A 20,827-nucleotide genomic window follows, 5' to 3' on the forward strand; every position below is an offset into this window, starting at 1 on the left:
TTCTCGGCTTGTGCACCCCCCCTGCGGTGGAGGCTGATCAGGTGTCAGGTGCCCGTGTGCGCCCTGCAGTGGAGGGGACCTGGGGGCTGAGGCGCAAGTGAGTTTGCAGCGGCTCTCACTCAGGGGCGCGTGGGATCCCCTTCAGCATGAACCAGACTTGCGGCAGCCCCTGACCTCCAGCACAGGTGCCACCTGCTCCCTCCCCCTCCACTGCTGGCCCAGTCGCACCCCCCAGGCCAGAACACCCCTCGCAGTGCCCATCCTCTCCTCTGCTCAGAGTCCCTGCTGAGGAATCTCTCCTGAGTTCTGAGTCCACGTGGCCCCCACATGCTCTTGTTTCCCCCATTTTTTTCTTTTTGCTGATCATTCTCTGAAAGTGCTCCAGGGTTGGTGCTCCCCATGACTCCTTGTCTCTTGCCACTCTCCCCAAGGTCAGATGCATGAGGGTAGCTTCTGCCTGCCCCTTTCACAGCTGACACTTTCCTGGCCCATAACCAATGACCCCAAATGTCAGGATGTCAGGTCTTCTCCTTCCTTTTTACCTTCCTCCCCCACCCCCCATAAGTAGGTAACAAAGTCCTCTTTGGAAGACTCACCCCTTTCTCCCTCTTCATCTGACCCATGCAGGTCCCCAGGCAGTCCCATCCTGAGAGCCCCTAAATGGTTTCAATCCAGTGCCGGCTCCCAACTTCAGAGCTACAGCCACTTCCTGGAGGATTCTCTCAGGAGATCAGGGAGGACTTTCCGGAGGAGATGGCACCCAAAAGGGTGAATGGATGTTATCAAATCCCTCAAGAATGCCAGGTCAGGGGCCAGCTTCTGAACTGGACTTAGGACCTGAGTCCTGGCAGGGAGTAGGCCTGACCTTCCATGGATATCTCTAGAACATTCTGGAACTGTGTTTCCCCCACTGTCCTCCTCTTCCTCTCAAGGTGGGCCGTAGAGCAGGCAGCGATGCCCGGTAGCCGCCTGCCCTGCCCTTGAGTTCGCACCAGCCCAGCCTGGTGAGCGGTTCTGACATCAAAGTCAGCAGCATCCCCTATTCAAAGGTGATCGGGGCAGGCTGGAAAGAGGCTTTATGTAAGAAAGAGGAAAAAATAGTTTTCCCTCCTGGGGCCTGCAGGGCTGTGTGGTTTTGGTGCCGGCATTACCCAGACGCACTCAACCTACATCTAAGCGTGGAGTGTGTCAGGGATCCTAATGGAGTTTCTATTAAATATCAGATTATTCGAGGAGCAAAAACTGGGGCAGGCTCAGGTGCTGGTTGGAAGCCCCGGAGAAGTCACAGATCCTAGCTTCCAGAGGCAGTTTTCTTTTCAATTTGGGGGCCGGTGATTCGCTCTCAAACTTTGTAGGTATTTGGTCTCAGCAGAATGCATTGCTCACCCCCATCCCACATGCTTTTACTGGAAAACTACCCCCACCAAGGCTGACCTAGGCCCTGTGTGGTTTCCGTACCCACTCAACCCCGTCTGGGGGCTCTGATCACGTGCTCCTAGGACTACAGGGTATCTGCGACAGGTCCCCTAGGTGTGGGTCAGTGGGTCACTGCATTGACTGAATGTTTGGGTCCCCCCTGACTCTCATGCTCGAGGTCAAAGGATTAGGTGATAAGGGCGCCCTGTCATGCAGGGGTGAGAGACCCCAGAGCTCATCTCCTGCCATCCTACAAGCGAGACCTCCACTGACATTCTCTCACCATCTATGAAGGCACGGAACCAGGAAGTGATGCTCAGTGAACCCCAAATCCCCAATCTGCCGCTGCCTGAATTCTGGACGTTTCAACCCAAATCGGAAGAAACAACAGTGTGTTCTAAGTGATCCCGCTAAGAGTTATGTTTTGGTGTCTCAAACACGCAAACAGTGCAGTGAATAGAAAGATCCGAATTCCCTGTGCTCAGGTGTGCAGGATGCTGAGCCCAGGAAGCCTGACTCATAATCACTCATAAGTAATTCCATCATGAGAAAGGCAAGAAGTTTGTTTTGATTTTGGGTTTTTTGGAGGATGCTCAGGGGTTTCTTCTGTCTCCGCTCTCAGGAATCACTCCTGGTGGTGCTCAGGAGTCCGTACCCTGGTAGGCTGTGTGCAAGGCAACTGCCCTACCCGCTGTACTATCGCTCTGGCCCCTAGGCAGGGTGGTTGTTTAGGTCCAGACTGACCAGTGGACACGACGCTGGACCACGCCCACTCAGGCCCCGCCCCGTTCCGTTGGCCCTATTATCTTTTTTTTTTCTTTTGGCTTTTTGGGTCACACCCGGCAATGCACAGGGGTTACTCCTGGCTCTGCACTTAGGAATTACTCCTGGCGGTGCTCAGGGGACCATATGAGATGCTGGGAATCGAACCCGGGTCAGCCACGTGCAAGACAAACGTCCTACCCGCTGTGCTATTGCTCCAGCGCCTGGCCCTATTATCAATGCTCTTATTGATCCCGCACCCATAGAATCACGCCTATTTAGGCCCCACCCAACCCTGTTGACCCTCTGTTCCCCCCTCCAAAGGCCTTCCCCAGAGACCCCGCCCCTCCCTAGGCCCCGCCCTTCCCCTAGGTCCCGCCCTTTCCCAAGGCACGCCCTCTGAGTAGGCCCCACCCTTTCCCTAGACCCTGCCCCGTAGGCCCCGCCTTCCGAGTAGACCCACCCTTCCGCTAGACCCCGCCCCGTAGCCCCGCCCCCTACCTTGCGGCTGAACTCCTGGGCTTTGCGCCTGCGGTCTCGGTGCACGGCGTCTGGGCCTTTGCGGCCAGCCAGGCGCAGCAGCTCGCGGCCCAGCGAGAGGCCGCGGCCGGGTCGCGGGGGTGGTCGCAGGGCTGCAGACCGGGGTGCAGGGCCGCCGTCGGGGCCCGGGAGCACGCCGAGGCTGGGGGGCACGCGCGGGCAACGCCGAGCCAGGCGCACTAGGCGCTCTCGGCTCAGGCCGCCCACGGCGAGACCCTCCACCTCCAGGATCTGGTCCCCAGGCCGCAGCCCCCCAGCGTGTGCGCTGCTGCCGTCGGCCACTTCCAGGACAAAGCAGGGGCCTGAGCCACCCAGCCGGAAGCCGAAGTCTTCGGGCCAGCCCTGGTTGGTGGCCGGCATGGTGGCCGTGTGGCTGCAGAGAGAGACCCTCAGGAGACGGTTCCTGGGGGCTGGCGCACCCTCAGTCTGGGCCCTGGGCTACTTTCTTTGCCTCTTCCCTCGGATTGTCTCTTGACTCACTTCCCTGTCCCTTCCTCGCAGCAGGAGGAAATCTGGCCGAGAAGACCACCCTAGAGGTGTAACTGACCGCAGGTGGGGGAGAGAAAGGTCAGAGGCCTCACGCCTAGGGTCTGGAAGGGTGTTTGCCCCAAGTCGTGAAGCTCGGTGTGACCTTGGGGAGGCCTGGTGTGTTGAGATGGGTGGTCTCTGGGCTCCTTGCTGGAGGACAGGCTGGTGGGGGAGGGAGGTAGTATCCCTCTTCCAAAGCGCGTGACCCCCAAAGAGGGGGGCTGCCCATCCTGATATAAGCTGGGAGGCAAAGGTAGTGTGAGGCTGAAACTCTCTGTGTGTCTGTGTCTGCATATGTGTGTGCGTGTCTGAGTGTGTGTGTGTCTGCATGTCTGTGTGTGTCTGTATATGTGTGTGTGTCTGAGTGTGTGTGTCTGCATGTCTGTGCGTCTATGTAACTGTGTGTCTCCGGGTTGATCAGTCTTTTGTGAGCAGACTTTCTCCGGGGAGCCGCAGGCGGCTTCTACCCAGACAGAGCTGTGTGATAAAGACTCCGCTTCAGGGGAAGAGGTCCCTCAGGACGACCCCTGGCCCACCAGCCAGCACCATGCCAGAAATCAGCCCGCCCCCCCACCCCAGAGCTAGCCCATCCAACATGGGAAAGACTTTTAGAAGTGGGAGCAGAATTCTGCTGTCCTGCAGGAGTCCAATGTCCCCGAGATTCCAGAACTTCACCTGTGGTGGTGTGGGTCCCCCTTATGCCCAGCAGCGGGGCCTAAGCCAGTGTGGTCCAAGGGACAGGCCCTCTGTTGCTTGATGTAGCATTGCCCCACACTTTGCTGGGTCCAGACCAGGTGGAACCTTCCTCCCCATCCCTACCCTGCAGAGAGATTCCAGCTCTTTCCACCTCCCCAAACCCAGATCAGCCCTGCACCCTCAACTCCTGCCTCACTTTTACCTGAAATTAGGGGTCCGGTTTCTTCTCCTGAGGCTTGTTCACCTTCTTCCCCACAAGTGTGGTGGCCGTGGTGGCTGCCCACAGGCTTGTGAACAGCTTTCGGCTGCTCAGGGCCAGAACTTGGGTTACTGATGCACCCAGGTGACAGCTGGGGCTTCAAAGGCAAAGTGATCCCCTGAGTAACCTGAGAAGGGCCCCCGTTTCCAGGCAGAGCAGTAGGATGATTGGACGGCCTGGCGGGGGGCCCAGGGTGGCCGCCCCTGCTGTGGGGTCCTGGGGGAGCAGGAGTAGAGATCAGCATGGGGGGACCTTGGGTCGGGTTCCCCCCCCCCCAGTAGGTCGCCGAACTTGTCAAGGGGTGTCGAGAGGATTTAATTGGGTTATTCTTGGGTAGGTGGGAAGTGGGTGGCAGAGGGGAATGTGGGGGCTTCCCTGTACAACTCAGGTCCTATCCCTGTAGAGAATACACCCCTTGTTATTGGCAAGGGGGGGCACACAAACATAAGGAGAGAGTGATAGCACAGTGGGAGGGCGTTTTCCTTGCATGTGGCCAACCCAGGTATGATCCCCAGCATCCCACAGGTTCCCCTGAGCCTTCCAGAAGTGATCCCTGAGGACAGAGCCAGGAGTAAGCTCTGAGCACTGCCAGGTGTTCCCCCCAAAACCAATATATAATTGGACAGACTCAGGGCCAGAGAGAAAGCACGGGGGTAAGACACTTGCCTTGCATGCAGCCAACCCATGTTCAACCCCCGGTTCCAAGTATGGTCTCCAGAATCCCGCCAGGAGTCAACCCTAAGCACAGAGCAAGGAGTCACCCTGGATCACTGCCGGGTATATATGTGTGTGTGATCTGCTTCTTGGTGGTCTCTTGTCTCGTGCGTGTGACAGGCTCTGCTAGAGAGCGGCACCCCTCACAATGTCCCTGGCGGGGCTGGAGAGGGTGCAACACCGACAGAATCCACCTTCCCAGCACCAGCCAGAGCCTTGGTGCCGCAGGTAACCAGACACCCAAGCTCAGTCCCCAGGTCCCTTGATCAGCACCGCCCTGGTCTTCGTGCCCGGATGGGAACCTGGAGTTCTGATCGTAGCCTCCCTTGGGCCTGGCCACCCACCCCCGACACAGCAAGTGTGGCACAGATGCTGAGAGCTGCTCTCTGTGCCGAACCTGGAAGACTCCACACCCATCTCATGGGGCAGCTAGCTCACCCGTGCCTCAGAATGTGATACCAGAGCTGCACAGGGGCAACTGAGTTGAACAAGGGATGTTCCTGGCAGGAAAACAACAGATGCCCTCCCCCATGCAGGATAGTGCCCAAGAGAGGGAATGCGGGGACATGCAGCTGTGAGGGCTCATGCTTACCCAAGCTAGCCGGGAGTCTGGGTACCGGACTCCAGCCCCTGCATCAACTGCCTGCCCAACTGCCAGAAAATCACTGGTAGGGCTCCCTGGGGCTTCTGAGTCTTGCTGGGGGCTTCACCTCCCTAAAAGAAAGAGGGGGTAGAGGGTCTGGTTTTATGGCCAGCAGAATGACTTCACAGTTTATACCCCTGCTGTAGATTTTCAGGAAATCAGGCAGGAGAATGGGGCTTGTATGTGACGGTGGGACCTACAATGATCGTACGTCATAGAGCAGAACATGGTGAAGAGGGGCTGGAGCGATAGCATAGAGGTTAGGGCGTTTGCCTTGCATGCGGCCGACCCGAGTTCAATTCCCAGCATCCCATATGGTCCCCTGAGCACCACCAAGGGGTGGTTCCTGAATGCAGAGCCAGGAGTGGCCCCTGTGCATCGCCAGGTGTGACCCAAAAAAGAAAAAAAAAACATGATGAAGAACTGTTGTGGCATTTGCTCCATCAGAGAAGTGAGTGGCTACAGGCCTCTCTCAGGCCTTTCCTAACCCACGAGAGTCTGAGATCTCCTGGAGAAGAGAAGGGGCAAAGTCACAAAAAGCTTTGTCAAATGCTACTCAGTCATAAAACGGCCTGCTGGGGGCTAGAGCGATAGCACAGCGGGTAGGGCGTTTGCCTTGCACGCAGCCGACCCAGGTTCGATTCCCAGCATCCCATATGGTCCCCAGAGCACCACCAGGAGTAACTCCTGAGTGCAGAGCCAGGAGTAACCCCTGTGCATCGCTGGGTGTGACCCCAAAAGAAAAAAAAACGGCCTGCTGTTCAGTGAGACTGTACGGGGGTTGCTGGAGTTCTGTGTACCTTTCATTCTAACAGCACCCCTTGCCAGGAAGGCTGAGTATCTGGGGTGCTACCATGGCAGGAGCTAATACTCTACCTGGTATGCAACCCCCCCATGTCCTCTCCCTCAGCTGCTTGCTTTGGGCTTATGTTCAGCCATGTTTGAACCCCACGGCAGGGGTCCCCCATCCCAGGCTGCAGTTTCCAGATGACTGATGTGGAGGGTCACGAGGCTCCTCCTGGACATTTGACAGCTGGTGCTGCCCTCACTCATGGTGGGGGAGGCACCTCATCTCCCTGGGACGTTCCAGCTGTCCGGGGACACCCCCTCTCCCCGCTGCCCCTCTGGAGCAGAGAGACCAATCTGAGCTTTGGCTCCTCTCTGGTCCTCCCCTTCGACCCTTCCACATCGGCCAGCCCCCCTTTACCCAGTCCCTGCTGTTGGGGCGCCAGTGATTCTTCTCTCTGACACCCCAACACCCCATTGCTCTTGGCGTCCGTTCCAGATGACCTTGTGGTGCTGTGTGACAGTGGCTGATGGCTAAAATTTCCTTCTTTGTCCTTCAAAACTAGCCCAGGAGATGCAGCCAGGAAGGACTTTTATTAATAGACTTGCCTTTGAGGGGAGCAACCGGAGATGGGCTGCCTTGTGGGGGGTGGGGGAGTGGAAGGGGGCAACTGCTGCATCTCCATTCGTCCCCTCCCCTCGATCGATCTGCCATCTTCCTCTGCGCCCGGATAAGATGACCTGGGCCCCTTATTGATCGCCTCCCCCAGCGCCAGGCCCTTCTTCTTTTAGGAGTCATCCCAACCCCTGAGCTATGATTTGGGAGAAACTGATCCTTCCATATCTCCTTCATGTAATCCTCCACAGCTCCCGCAGGGGGCGCCATGGGTCTCACCAAATGACATTCGGTTCTGCTTCCCCCGCCCCGCCACTGGTCTAGAGAAGCCCCAGACTCAATCTGGGAGGACCTCAGCACCGCCCTTCCCACCTCCCCCAAACACAGCAGACTGACCACCCTGTCCCCCTATGGGAGGGAAACCTGGAGCACAGAAGTCCAGAGGACAGCTGTCTGGGGGGAGAAGCTGGAAGCTGGGCTGGGGCATGGTCGGGGGAAGGTAGAGTGAGGAACAGAAAAGAACCTTTGTTCACACCCAGTGTTGCTCAGGGACTATGCAGTGCTGGCCATCAGAGCTGGGACTCCCCCTGGCCAAGTCTTGTTAGGACCCACTTAGCTGGAGAACTGCCATGACAGGTTTTGTGGCCTTCTGAGTGAACTAGGCTTCTTCCAGGAACAAGAAAAGCAGAAAAACCAAACGCTTTTGTCAAAGATTACATCTCTGGCATAAGATTGATTAGGTCTCAGGAATGTAACTGTCAGGGAGGTGGGCTAGATGTTGCAGTCCAAAACAACAACAACAAAATATATGTGTAGTAATAGAAAACTGCCGAGTAATGCTGACTTGCCAAAAAGAAAGTATAAGAACTTGCTGAACCTATTGCTTGGGGTCCTTGGTGAAACCCGCTGCGTCGGGTGGATACTTGGACCCCAGCTAGCTGGAACAATAAACCTCCCTATGTGATTTGCATTATTGGTTCTGTTCTCTGTCCTTGAGGGGTGGTCGACTCCGAACTCTAACAGTTTCAGCTCCAGTCCTCGGAGCATCCCCCTAGACCAAGATCTCTGTCCTTGAGGCACCTGAGAGCTGCTGATCCAGGCATCCCGGGAACCTGACCATACTCCAGCTTCCAGGGTCACCACTAAGGCACGTCTCCTTTGCTATTAGTCCAGTTGGAACTGGCCTCATCATTTCTGGCCACACCCAACATCTAGAGGCTGGAGGGGCAGTGGTGAAGTGGTTTGCCTTTCATTTCAATTCCCAGAGCTACTTACCAAAGAAACAGCCCCTGAGCAGTAGGTTCAAACCTACTTCAAACCCTAATAGCCACCAAAAGAAAACTGGACACCCAGAGTCTCTACTTTGTGTTTTTTTTTCCCTTCTTGGGTTACACTCGGCAATGCACAGGGGTTACTCCTGGCTCTGCACTCAGGAATTACTCCTGGCGGAGCTTGGGGGACCATATGGGATGCTGGGAATAGAACCTGGGTTGGCTGTGTGCAAGGCAAACTGCCCTACCTGCTGTGCTATCGCTCCAGCCCCTCTACTTCAATATTGATGGCATTTGTTAGCGTGGAGAATGTTGTGACAGCCCTGATTATGCGAACATGCCACATTTCACTGAATCCTCCAACAGCTTTTAGCTGAAGCATCTCTTCATCCTGATCAGGAAACAGGAGGGAATGAGGAGACTTTAGGATTGCCCACAGCTGACCTGGTTGCCATTGAAACCACAGGCCGGAGAAATGGATGCCAGGAAAACTCATTCCCCAGAGCATCAGCATCCTCCCCTATGGCCCTCAGTCAACACTTTATTTAACAATTTGTTTATTTTTATTTTTTGGCTTTTTGGGGTCACACCCAATGATGCACAGGGGTTACTCCTGCCTTTGCACGCAGGAATGGTTCCTGGTGGTGCTCAGGGGATGCTGGAATCGAACCTGGGTCACTCGCATGCAAGACAAACGCCCTACCCATTGTACTATTGATCCAGCTCCTCAGCCAACATTTTCATTCCAAATTTCTTCCTGCAGTCTCAGTGGTGTCTGTCCCTCACAGAACCCAGTGGGAACCTCAGTTCGTAGGTGTCCAGAGTGCGAATGGACAACCCACCACAAGAATGTCCCTTGACCACCCCTGCCTCTTGCTTTGAAACATGCGCATGATACAGGCTGTACGTCTGCATGTGGACATTACTGAAGGGGCAGCTAGAGTGGCTGTCCACTGTCTGTTGATTTGGAATCTCGTGTTTGTTCCTCCTTCATTTCTCCAGGTTTCAGGTACCTTCTCTTTTCCAAAGATGTCTCAAGGGTCATCCCACGCCAGCACAGCCCAATCCACCTGCAGGCCGTGCTGGCCTCCAGCCCCATGCTGGGTCCACTGCAGGACACTCTGGGGGAAGCCTAGCATGCTTGCTATGTGTGTATGATGCCCTGGGTTCAGTACCCCAAAGTGCAAATTGAATTAAATTCAACTCTGTTGTTTTGGGGCCACACCTGGCTATCCTCAGGGGCGACTCCTGGCTCTCCACTCAGGAATAGTCCTCTGGCAGTGCAGAGGACCGTATGGGATGCCCGTGATCAAACCTGGGTCAGCCATGTGCAAGGCAATGTACCCACTGTACTAATGCTCTGGACCCTAAATTCAAACTTAAAATGATGGGAATTGGGGCCAGAGTGATATTACAATGGGGAGGGTGTTTGCCTTGCACATGACTGACCAGTTTCCCTCCCTAGTGTCCCATATGGTCCCCCAAGCACTGCCAGGAGTGACTCCTGAATGCAAAGCCAGGAGTAACCCTTGAGGATTTCCGGATGTGACCCCCCCCCAAAAAATAAAACACACAAAGAAAGCAATAAGAACAACAAAAATGACAGGGCATGGGCTGGAGAGAGAGAGTCCAACGGGTAAGGTACTTGCCTTGCCTAAACTGACCTGGGTTCAATCCCCAGCATGCCATATGGTCCCCATAGCCCTGGCAGGAGTGATTCTTGAGTGCAGAGCTAGGAGCAGATTCTGAACATAGCCTAGAATGAACCCCGTCCCCGCCAAAAAAAAATGGGGCTTAAAGTAGGATCTCCACTTAGCAAATACAAGATGTGTGGGCCAGAGAAATAGGACAGGAGTTAAGGTGCTTGCCTTGCATGCAGGTTACCCTGGTTCGATCCCTGGCATCCCATATGGTCCCTCAAGCCCCAGCAGGAGTGATCCTTGAGTGCAGAGCCAGGAGTACTCCCTGCGCACTGCTGGGTGTGGCCGAAAAACAAAATCAAAACCAAGCAAGCAAAAACAGTATTCCTTCAGACATCCATTGGCCTTTTCCTTTCACTCACTCCCAACATTTCCACTGTGGCAGTGATCTCACCACTGTGTTTGGGACCCAGGGTATCCCTGATGATCAGGTGACCCACAGTGCTGGGTCTCTCTGAGTGCCTCCTCCTGGAGTTAACCCCAGTCTTTCTCCACTTTCTTTTTACTGAGCTTCTGCTTGAACCCGAGCACTAAATTATCTGCTCCTGGTAAGAGCCAGCAAATATACATCTCATCTTACCTGCCAATAAAAGTTTTACATGTCTTCTAAATTGCTTCGTCATCTTCTCTATTGCAAAATTCCTCCTGACCCATGAAGCACTGACTGTAGAGGAGCATTGAGTGAGTGCAGTGTGCCTGTTGCATGGGTTGACAGGAAGTTCTATATCCTGTTTCCGAACGGTTCCCTTGTCAGTCCTTGTGGAATGAGTGATCTCGGTATAAAAGGCAGTTGACGCTGTCAACCAATCTAGCAGCAGGTTAAGAACTGAAAGCACAGGTCTAGTCTGTGGGGCCACCCAGACTGTCTAGGAAGCTCAGGGCTCTCGTTTCAGCTTTGCGTGAGTGGGGGACCTTCCTCTGGATCTGGTAACTCCACCCCTCAAGAACCTGTATTCCACCTGTGCTTAGAGAAATCACTAGCAGTATTGGGAAGCACAGAATCACCATGAAGCCAAAAATACAGCCTTCTCAGATTCTCACTCTTTTCTCCCATTCCCTAAATCCCTCAGGTTTCCCCGGGTGCTCTACCAAATCCGGGTCTTGGGGGTCGCTTTTGGGAGAACTGAAACTAAGAGAAGCAGTCTGTGCCCTCACAGATTATTTAACAAAGTCTCGCAACTCAACATGAAAATGGGATGTAACTCAAAGCCCTAGAATATGTGTTGTGCTTGTGGGAGTTCAGGTTTGATCCCCAGCAACATATGAGTACCAGCAGGGGGTCCTCGAGGACCTCGCTAGAAGAACTCAGCACCAGTACATGTGACCCACAAACAGGATTGGAAACAATTCACAGCAGGAGCTGGAGCCATGGCACAGTGGGGAGGGTGTTTGTTCCTGGCAAGTGGGAGACCCAGGTTTGATCCTTGGCATCCCATAGGGTCCCCAAGCACCGCCAGCAGTAATTCCTGAGTCCTGAGCTAGGAGTAATTCCAGGTTACTAAAGAGAACCGCCCCCCCCCAACCCCCTTACTACGACTTGTGGTCCAAAACCCAAAAAGAAAACAAAACAAAAAACAAAACCGGGGCTGGAGCGATAGCATAGCGGGTAGGGCCTTTGCCTTGCATACGGCTGACCCGGGTTCGATTCCCAGCATCCCATATGGTACCCTGAGCACCGCCAGGAGTAATTCCTGACTGCAGAGCCAGGAGTAACCCCTGTGCATTGTCGGTGTGATTCAAAAGCAACAAAACAAAAAAATCCAATAATTCATGGCAACGAGAAAAACAATTGGTCAATAAACCTACGATGTTCACCCTCAATAGGAACCAGGCAGATTCCCATCTGCCCTGGGAGAATCCTGCTTGTGTGCGGTGCAGCCCACGCAGGGCTCTCCATTGCCGCATTTCACCTAAATGTCCAGTCATCTAAGGATTTGATTTTTTTGTTTGTTTTGGGGCTACACCTGGCAGTGCTTAGGATTTCCTTCTGACTCAGAGCTCAGGGATCACTCCTGGCAGGCTTGAGGGACCATGTGGGGTGCCGGAGATCTAACCCGAGTGGACAGTGTGCAAGGCCAGTGTCCTGCCTGCTGTACTATCACTCCAGTTACAAAAACTCGAAGTTATTTTAGAGGAGTCAAGCCGGTGACCCTGGGCTAAATCTGTCCTGTAGGTGTGAGGGTTTCCCTGAACAGTGTTTGGAGTTTTGGGGGGGAGGAGACCTCCCAAACGGTGCTCAGGGAACCTGAGTGGGGGGCATTCCCAATTCTCAGCCAACCGGGCCAGCAGTTCAAGGCAAGGAAACAAACAAAAACAACTGGCTGAAGACACTGCACGGTGGAGACAGCACTTGGCTTACAAACTGTTACACCACTGGAACCATACGGGTCCCCCAAGCTCTGCCAGCCGTGATCCCTGAGCAGAGCCAGCAGTGAGCCCTGAGATGTAGCCCAACATCCGCCTAGCAAACTCTCCCCTCCCCCCCCAAAATGCAGGAAAGCTAACTGAATATATATAACCACTGGTGGGCTCAGCAGGGGCGACTCAGTTGCAGACACCAACTGACTCATCCATAACCGCCAGTCCTGCAGCATCACATCCTCAGTGTTGGGGTTTTGTTCCCAATCCCGCGACCTTAAATTCATCAAGGCCTCGGGCAGCGTGTACCAGAGGTGCCCAGTAGGGTTTTTTTTTTATCATTTTAAAAGGACGAAATCTAGAGGCCGGGCCAGGGAACAAAGGCACACCGGAAGACAGAAGGGCTTTCAGGCCAGTATTTGGAGATCTGACGCTTCCCCTCAAAGCGGGGACAGGCCTGGCTCAACTCAGGAACGGCCTTCAGAGACATCAAGAGGAGGCGAAGCGGCCAGCGCCAAGCTCGCGCCCCTCGGGGCCGTCTGGACGCTCCGGAGGCCGCCCGCTCCACCCCCTCTCGGGGTCTGGACTTGGGATGCTGACCCGGGCCCCGGGGGGCGCGGAGACCCCTGTGGCGCGGCTGCTAACCGCGCGGTCAGCTGCTGGGTAGTTCCAAAGCGACTCAAACCCGGCACCCCCCCAACAGGGACCCTCTGGGCGAGACCCTGCGTGCACCGGGGACCGCAGGGCCCGCCGGGACCCCGGAAAGCTGCACTGGGGGTTACCCGCGGGACACGCAGCCTTCCGCGCGGAGCCCGGCCCGCCCGCCGCTTCCGCCGGAAGTGCGCGCGGCGGTGACGTCACGGGGGCCGGCGGTCCGGGACGCGGGGTGCGGGGCGCGGGGCGCGGGGCGCGGCGTGCGGGCTCGTGGACGCGCCGCCGACCCGCCGGCTCTGCGATCCCCCGCCCAGCGCTGCCGGACCCCGGGCAGTTCCGGCCGGCTCCGCGCGCCTCGGTGAGGTCCCTGGTTCGGTCCAGTCTCCAGCGTGGACACTGCAGCCTCGGGCCCGCAGCTTGCTCAGTCCACCCCGGGACCCTCGGCCTCCCGCCCGCCCCGCAGCGTGTCCTCTGCGGCCTCGCGCGCCCCCTACCGTCTGGAGGAGCTGCGCTCCCCGCGCTCCCGCCCAGAGGGGAGCGGTTCTAGGCTGGGATCCCTCCATTTCCGCGTGGGAACTGCGGCTCTTTCCCCTGCCTTCATCTCTAGACTCGTGGCTGGTGTTGTGGTCGCACTTGGCATTCAGACCGAGGATCGGATCTGCCAGGGCCCCAAATAGCCGTTTCCTCTTTTCTTTTTCTGGCGTTTGGACGGCAGCCGGCGGTCGTTTCTGCAGCCCGTGCACGCAGGAGTCACTCCTGGCTGTGCTCGGGGACCGTATGGGCCAGAACCCGGGTTGGCCACATATAGGCGCCCTACCCGCTGTGCTGTCTCTTAAGCCTTCCAGTTTTCTTAACACAGGCTGTGTATTAGGGCTGGAGAGACAGTGCAGTGTTTAGAGCACTTGCCTTAAGTGTGGCAGACCATAGTCACTCCAAAAGATGTGGATACAGACATTATCACCAGGAGTGATCCCTGAGCACAGTCAGCCCTGAATAGAAAAGAAAAAGCAAGCAAACAAAAACAGGGTATGTTATGGGTGATCATAGCTATCTGTGGTGACTGTCCCAGAGGGGATAGTACATTATGCCCAGTTGCAGACTGAGGGTCCTTGACTACCCCTTAGAAGCTGCCTGGGACAACTTTTAGGTAATTGCATTGCCGGAACGTCCTTTTGATAATGTCTGTATCCACATCTTTGTGAATGCTCATATTAGTTTTTTATTATTATTTTGTTTTGGGTCCACATTCATTCGGCAGTGCTCAGGGCTTACTCCCGGCTCTGTTCTCAGGAATTACTTCTGGCAAGCTCAGGGACCATATGGGATGCTGGGATCAAACCTAGACCGGCTGTATGCAAGGCAAACGCCCTCCCAGTTGTATTATTGCCCCAGCCCATGAATGCTCATATTTAAAGGAGATACAAGAAGAACTTGTTGCGAGGAGGAGAGGTGGATGTTGCATGTTCCCCTGTTTTAGAATTTTTAGGGAGGGCATGCCCCAAACCAGACTCCAAATTATTTGATTAGGGCACTTAAGGGAGGGGGTGCTGAGGACCACATGGGAGTCTGAGAGTCCAGATCCAGTCAGTGGTAGTCACTGGGCAGAAGCCCCAGGAGCCATCACTAATGTGTTCTTCTTTTTCTGCTCTTTGGGTCACACCTGGTGATGCTCAGGGGTTACTACTGGTTCTGCACTCAAGACTTACTCCTGGCGGTGGTCGGGGGACCATATGGGATGCTGGGAATCAAACCTGGGTCGGTCACGTGCAAGGCAAATGCCCTACCCCCTTTACTATTGCTCCAGCCCCTCGTGTTATTCTTTTGTAGCCTCAGGATGGACTTCCTGTTTCTCTTCTTGTTCTACGTGATGTTGGTGCTGGTCACCGGTGTTCTGATCTGCCTGGGCTTAAGAACTCAGTACCTGAACGGCCTGATGGGCAGAGGAACCCAGGTAATGGGGTGCTTGGAGAGCCCTGGATTTGGAACCCCACCCAGTCACCCTTGAGCACTGGTGGGTATGACCCCACCCCCACTCTGCTCAAACAGTTGAATTTCCTCTGCTGCAGAAATGCCACTTAGTATCCCCATTTCATGATGCATCACATTATCCTTAGTGTTGCACAGTGAGCCAGAGGCGCTGGGTCCATGTGGCAGGGGCGGAGGGGACAGTTCTGAATCTCTCTGTTGCAGATGTTTTCTCACCTGGTTCCAGGATTCCTGCAGAGAGCTGTGCTGAGGTCCCTCCATTACCTCTTCCACACACGGTACTTATGTCCCCAACTCAGAGGGCACCTGCCTTCCTTCCCAACAGTAGCTATCGGTTTTGTGTGCAGTGCCTAGGATGGGGCCTGGTCCCCCGGCCTGCGCAAAGTGTGTGCTGTCCCGCTGGGCCCCTCTCCCGCGCATTCCTATTTACACCCTCTGACCTTGGGTGGGGAGAGGATGGAAGCGGAGACTGAGAGCTTAGATCATCCTCCTTTTAGCTCTGGAGTCTTGATGTCACCTCTTACTGTGTTTGAGGTGACATGAATGACACTAGCATTGTATCAGTGTCTTTACTGTACAAAGTTACTGAACCTCCAAAGTCTCAGGGACCCCTCCCCCTCCACTCCTGTCCTTGCTGGAATGTCTCCTATTGTTTGGGGGCATTGGGGTCATATCTGGATGTGCTCGGTGATTACTCCTGACTCTGTGCTCAGGTATCAACCCTGGAGGGACTTGGGGGAACCCAGTGGGTGCCAGGGATTGAGACAGAACCAGGATCAGCATCTTGAGGACAATCTGCCCTGCTTTGTTCCTGGTTTTGACCTGCACCCCTTGCTGCTCAGGGGTCCCTCTTGGTGGGGTTCAGGGGAACCATATAAAGTATTAGGGATCGAACCTGGGTCTGCACATGCAAGGCGAGTGCCCTACCCTCTGTACAATCTCTCAACCCCAAGACAGGCACCCGAAGCCCTGTATCATCTCTCCAGGCCCTTGGCATATCTCCTCTTAAGCAGAACCCTTCAAATCCTGACGGGCAGAGGACATGTGTCCTCTGGAGCGCCCTTTGTATAATCCCGTGCCCGTTGCGTTTCAGGAACTGCAGTTTCCTCGTCCTGCACCTCCTCCTCCAGGGGACTGTTTACACTGAGTACTCCTGGGAGGTCCTGGGCTACTGTCTGGAGCTGGGCTTCTCCGTGTATTACCTTCTTCTGCCGTATCTGCTGCTGAGCGTCAACTTGGTTTTTTTCACCTTAACTTGTGTGAGCAACCCCGGTGAGTCCTGTCTGACAGCTGCACTGGGAGTGTCCCCATGGGCCAGGGAGGGTCCCAACGGACTGCCCACATGGGTGCGGGCTTTATGTGCTTCCACCAGTGCCTTCTGGTCTCCTGTCTTTCCTTTTTGTTGTTGTTTTGGGTTTGGGGGCCACATCCAGTGGTGCTCAGGACCTACTCCTGGCTCAGGTCAGCCCTGGGGGCCTCAGGAGATCCTGTGCAGAGCCAGACAGTGGACTCTGCTTGACTAGATAAATATATATGTACGTAGATAACGCAGCAAATAATGCACAGGTTTACCTTTTCAGTGGAAGATTATTTGGTATAGGGAGGAAATAAGGTTTTTACATGGATGGATCTGGAGCAGATTGAGTCAAAGAGCCTGCATGCAGACACCATTCTTGCGTGGTGGCATTTCTAGACTAGCCAGAAAAGGCCCATCCTTAGTGACAGAGGGTAGATTGGGGGTTCAAGAGAAATGGGGTTGGTGTTTTGTGTTTTGGACAATTCTGTGAAATATACCAAGCGATGTGGCACTCTGGGTTTTGCAAGCGACCAGGCGGCCCACATGGTGACAGCCACCATCTCAGGACGCAAGTGTGGCCAGACAGATGGCATCACACTAACACAGTCCCTTCATTCCAGGGACTGTCACCAAAGCAAATGAATCCCAGTTTCTTCAAGTTTATGAGTTTGACGGAGTGATGTTCTCCAGGAATGCCAGGTGTTCCACGTGTGACCTCCGGAGACCAGCGCGCTCCAAGCACTGCAGTGAGTGTGGCCCTGGCTTGTCCACGGGCCTGCTGACCCCCACACAATGGGGTGTCCGAGGCTGCTGGGGGCTGCACATGGTCTCTGAAGGTCAGGACTTGGGTGCTTGGAGAAGGGACCGTCTGCCCTGGGCAGTGGCTGGGCACGAGTCTAGGGGTGTCTGCAGATGGTATGCTTGTCCACTCTTGTGGGGGTGGCCAGGACTCACCTAGAATGTCCAGCAACACATGGCCGGAGCTGCAGATGGGAGCTGAGTGTTCTAGAAACCACTTTACAAAAGTCCAAAGAAACATTCGTGATCGGACAGGGTGAAGCTGCTTCCTCAGACAGGGCTGAGCCCAGTTCCATCCCCAGCATCACGGAAGGTCCCCCGAGTCGCACCAGGTGTGATCCCTGAGCACAGAGCCAGGAGTCAGCCTGGAGCACCGCTGGGGGTGGTCCCAGAAGCAAAGAAAAAATTACTTTAGATTATGTATTTTTTTTTAAACCTGATACACGTAAATAATCAGTATCAGCAAGTCACTCAGGGGATAGCTTACTACTCTTGGTTGTTACTGAGTCTTCCAGATCTGACCTTTATTGTACATTTAATTCAGACACTAAAGTTTCATTGTACATGTTCACATTTTATAAAATTCACAATCAGAAAGGTGGACTGTCATAATCCAGCATATTACAGACATTTGCGCGTGTGTAGCTAGAGCTCGAACCCAGGACTTCGCCCGTGCAGGCAAGTCTTCTGACAAGTGCTCTGCCACTGCGCCACATCCACACCGCTGGCCTTCAGTCCTGACTTTTTTTTGTTTTGTTTTTGGGTCACACCCGGCAATGCACAGGAGTTACTCCTGGCTCTGCACTCAGGAATTACTCCTAGCAGTGCTCAGGGGACCATATGGGATTCTGGGAATTGAACCCCGGTCGGCCGTGTGCAAGGCAAATGCCCTACCCACTGAGCTATCGCTCCAGCCCCATGCCCTGACATTTCTTAATGTTTCTCCGTAACTGAAGCAAGTACCAAAAACTCATATTCCTTTAACACTCACCTTAATATAAAGTTCAGGGTTCTCCTCCCAAACAGTGCTCAGGAGACTTGGGGGCTCCTCCGGCCAGAGCTGCCTCTCAGATCTGGCTGCCTGGCCCTGCCTGTTACAGTATTCATGTGACCCTGTGGTAGTAGGGAGCAAACGGGGCTTGGCTGCCCCCAAGGCGCGTGCATTCCCCAGTACTCTGTCCTGGGCCTAAAGCTCATCTCTGTTAGAAGAGTTGGTCTGACTTTAAAGCTCATACATCTTCCGACGCGTAAGTGACTCATGTGTCACTTCCGTGTCTCGGAGGTTGAGTCCAGGTGTCTGCACCTCTCTGTCCAAGAGGTGTCTCCTCTTGGCTGTTCTTGCAGCCACGCTTCCTGAGCTCCCCGTGCGGGTGCCGAAAGCACAGTCACCAGCACGGTCACCAGCATGGTCACTGCTGCATGCCACCATCCTCGCAGGGCCGTAGCGCGGCTTATGCTTCCTTGTGTGTCAGGTGTCTGTGACTGCTGTGTGCACCGGTTTGACCATCACTGCATCTGGGTGAACAACTGCATCGGGGCCTGGAACATCAGGCATTTCCTCGTGTACCTTTGCACACTCACAGCGTCCGCTGTGGCCTTGGCTGTGGTGAGCACTGTCTTCCTGGGCCATCTGGTGGTGGCAGCCGACTTGTACTCAGGGACCTACATTGATGCCCACGGACGCGTCCAGGTCATCGACGTCATCTTTCTTGCTCAGGTGACTGGGAGGGTGACATGGTGCGGTCTGCGTTTCTCATTCAGTCCTCAAAAGTCACTTCCCAAATTGAACAAAAGAGGGTCTGTTTTCCCAGTGAGATTGTGAGACGACGACTTAAAAAAAAATACTGATGTGCAATTTAAAAATTTTATATAGCTGGAAGGGGCTGGAGCGATAGCACAGCGGTAGGGCGTTTGCCTTGCACGCAGCTAACATGGTCGACCCGAGTTCGATTCCTCCACCCCTCTCGGAGAGCCCGGCAAGCTACCGAGAGTATCTCGCCCGCACGGCAGAGCCTGGCAAGCTCCCCGTGACGTATTCGATATGCCAAACACAGTAAAAACAAAGTCTCCAATGGAGACGTTACTGGGCCCACTCGAGCAAATCGACGAACAATGGGAGGGCCTTTACCTTTTATATAACTGGAGAGATAGTACAGTGGGCAGGGCATTTGCCTTGAACACAGCTGACCCAGCCCCACATATGGTCGCCCTAAGGTCCACCAGGAGTGATCCCTGAGCCAGGTGTAAGTCCCGAGAGAGCCGGGTGTGGTTCCAGACCCCCCTCCCAATTATATATAATTCTTATGTGGTTTTTGAGCTGCGTCTGGCGGTGCTCAGGGATGGCTCTTAGTGACAGCTAGGACCACCAGTATTATCTAGTTTCAGAATCCCCAATTGTGGGGCTGGAGCGATAGCACAGAGGGTAGGGTGTTTGCCCTGCAGGCGACCGACCCGGGTTTGATTCCCAGTATCCCATATGGTCCCCTGAGCACTTCTAGGGGTGATTCCTGAATGCAGAGCCAGGAGTAACCCCTGTGCATTGCCAGGTGTGACCCAAAAAGCAAAACAAAAAAAAATACCCCATTACCCCAAAGAAACTGATATGCAAGAGCAGCTGTCCCCCCCCTCACCCCCCCCCACCCTGGCCCTCCACGGTGCCCGGATCACACCTGGAGCTGTGTCGTGCAGAGCCCGCATTTCCACTCTCTTGATCGTCTTCCTGAACCCCAGTGTATGAAACCCCCCAATTATGAAAATTTCCAAACATGCCCCAGAAGTTAAGAAAACAAGTACCCGTAAACCTTCCACTTAGATGTCAGAGTTGCTGACCTTTGCATACTTTTTTGTCTATGCGATTTTGTGCATTATTAGAACCTTATTGGGACACATCATGCTACTTGTTTTGGGATGTGGGTGAGGGGGCCCCAGTGGTGCTCAGGAAGCCCTGGAGTGGCTGTTTAGTTCCCAGACCCTGCACATTGCCTGGGCCACGCCACCAGTGCTGTGGCCTTCAGATACATAGAGGTAAATGTGTGATACCATGAATCAAATCTGGGTCGACCAGACTGGGCGTGTGCCCTAACCATTGTGCTCTCTCCTGGCCCCAGCATCATACTTCTTCCCTACATAGATAACTTGTGTTTGAAGAAAGAGGAGGTATGCCGGGGGGGCGGGGGGGAACTGTGTGTGTCAGGGGTGTCTCAGTGTTGTCTCACTCCTGCCCGCAGCACCTGTTCCTGTCCTTCCCAAGGATCGTCTTCATGCTGGGCTTTGTCCTGGTGCTCAGCTTCCTGCTGGGGGGTTACCTGTGCTTCATGCTGTACCTGGCAGCCACCAACCAGACCACTAACGAGTGGTACAAAGGCCACCGGACCTGGTGCCAGCATCACGCCCACATGGGCCAGCCCCCACCCACCAAGTCCCAGGGCTCCCAGAACTTTTACTCCCGCGGGCTTTGGAGCAACCTTGGTGAGATCTTTCTACCGGCTCCCGTGCTTCTGGGGAGGAAGAAGAAATAAGAGAGCGTGGTCTTTAAGTTGTGAGCGCATGCATTTATTCCTACTCAGGGTCGCTCACTGTCTTCACCCTGCTTGCTTTGTCCTGGGCTTTGTTTTTCTCTTTTCTGTAGGGTGTTTTGTTTTTTATCCCCTTCAGTTTTGGGAACACACAGCTCAGTGTTTAGGGTTTATACCTGGCTTTTCAGAGATTACACCTGCCGTGCCGTGAGAGCCATACGGAATGCTGAAGATGGAAACCCGGTGGGACACGGCCAGGCAAGCCCCTCCGCCGGGTGGTTTGGAATG

The 20,827-nt window shown here is 54.7% G+C and overlaps 1 protein-coding gene across 1 annotated transcript; it reads left to right on the forward strand.

Moving 5' to 3' along the window:
* The first annotated feature begins 13,169 nt into the window (after positions 1-13,169).
* Positions 13,170-20,614, forward strand: ZDHHC4 (zinc finger DHHC-type palmitoyltransferase 4). Its single transcript, XM_056128556.1, has 7 exons — positions 13,170-13,301; positions 14,771-14,894; positions 15,134-15,207; positions 16,023-16,201; positions 16,847-16,972; positions 18,497-18,741; positions 20,252-20,614. Exons 2-7 carry the CDS (start codon positions 14,778-14,780, stop codon positions 20,540-20,542), a joined length of 1,032 nt encoding a protein of 343 aa, XP_055984531.1. The 5' UTR covers positions 13,170-13,301; positions 14,771-14,777; the 3' UTR covers positions 20,543-20,614.
* Positions 20,615-20,827: the final 213 nt, after the last annotated feature.

The sequence above is a fragment of the Sorex fumeus genome, unplaced genomic scaffold (assembly GCF_029834395.1).
Source record: "Sorex fumeus unplaced genomic scaffold, SorFum_2.1 ptg000064l, whole genome shotgun sequence".
NCBI classification, from domain to species: domain Eukaryota; kingdom Metazoa; phylum Chordata; class Mammalia; order Eulipotyphla; family Soricidae; genus Sorex; species Sorex fumeus.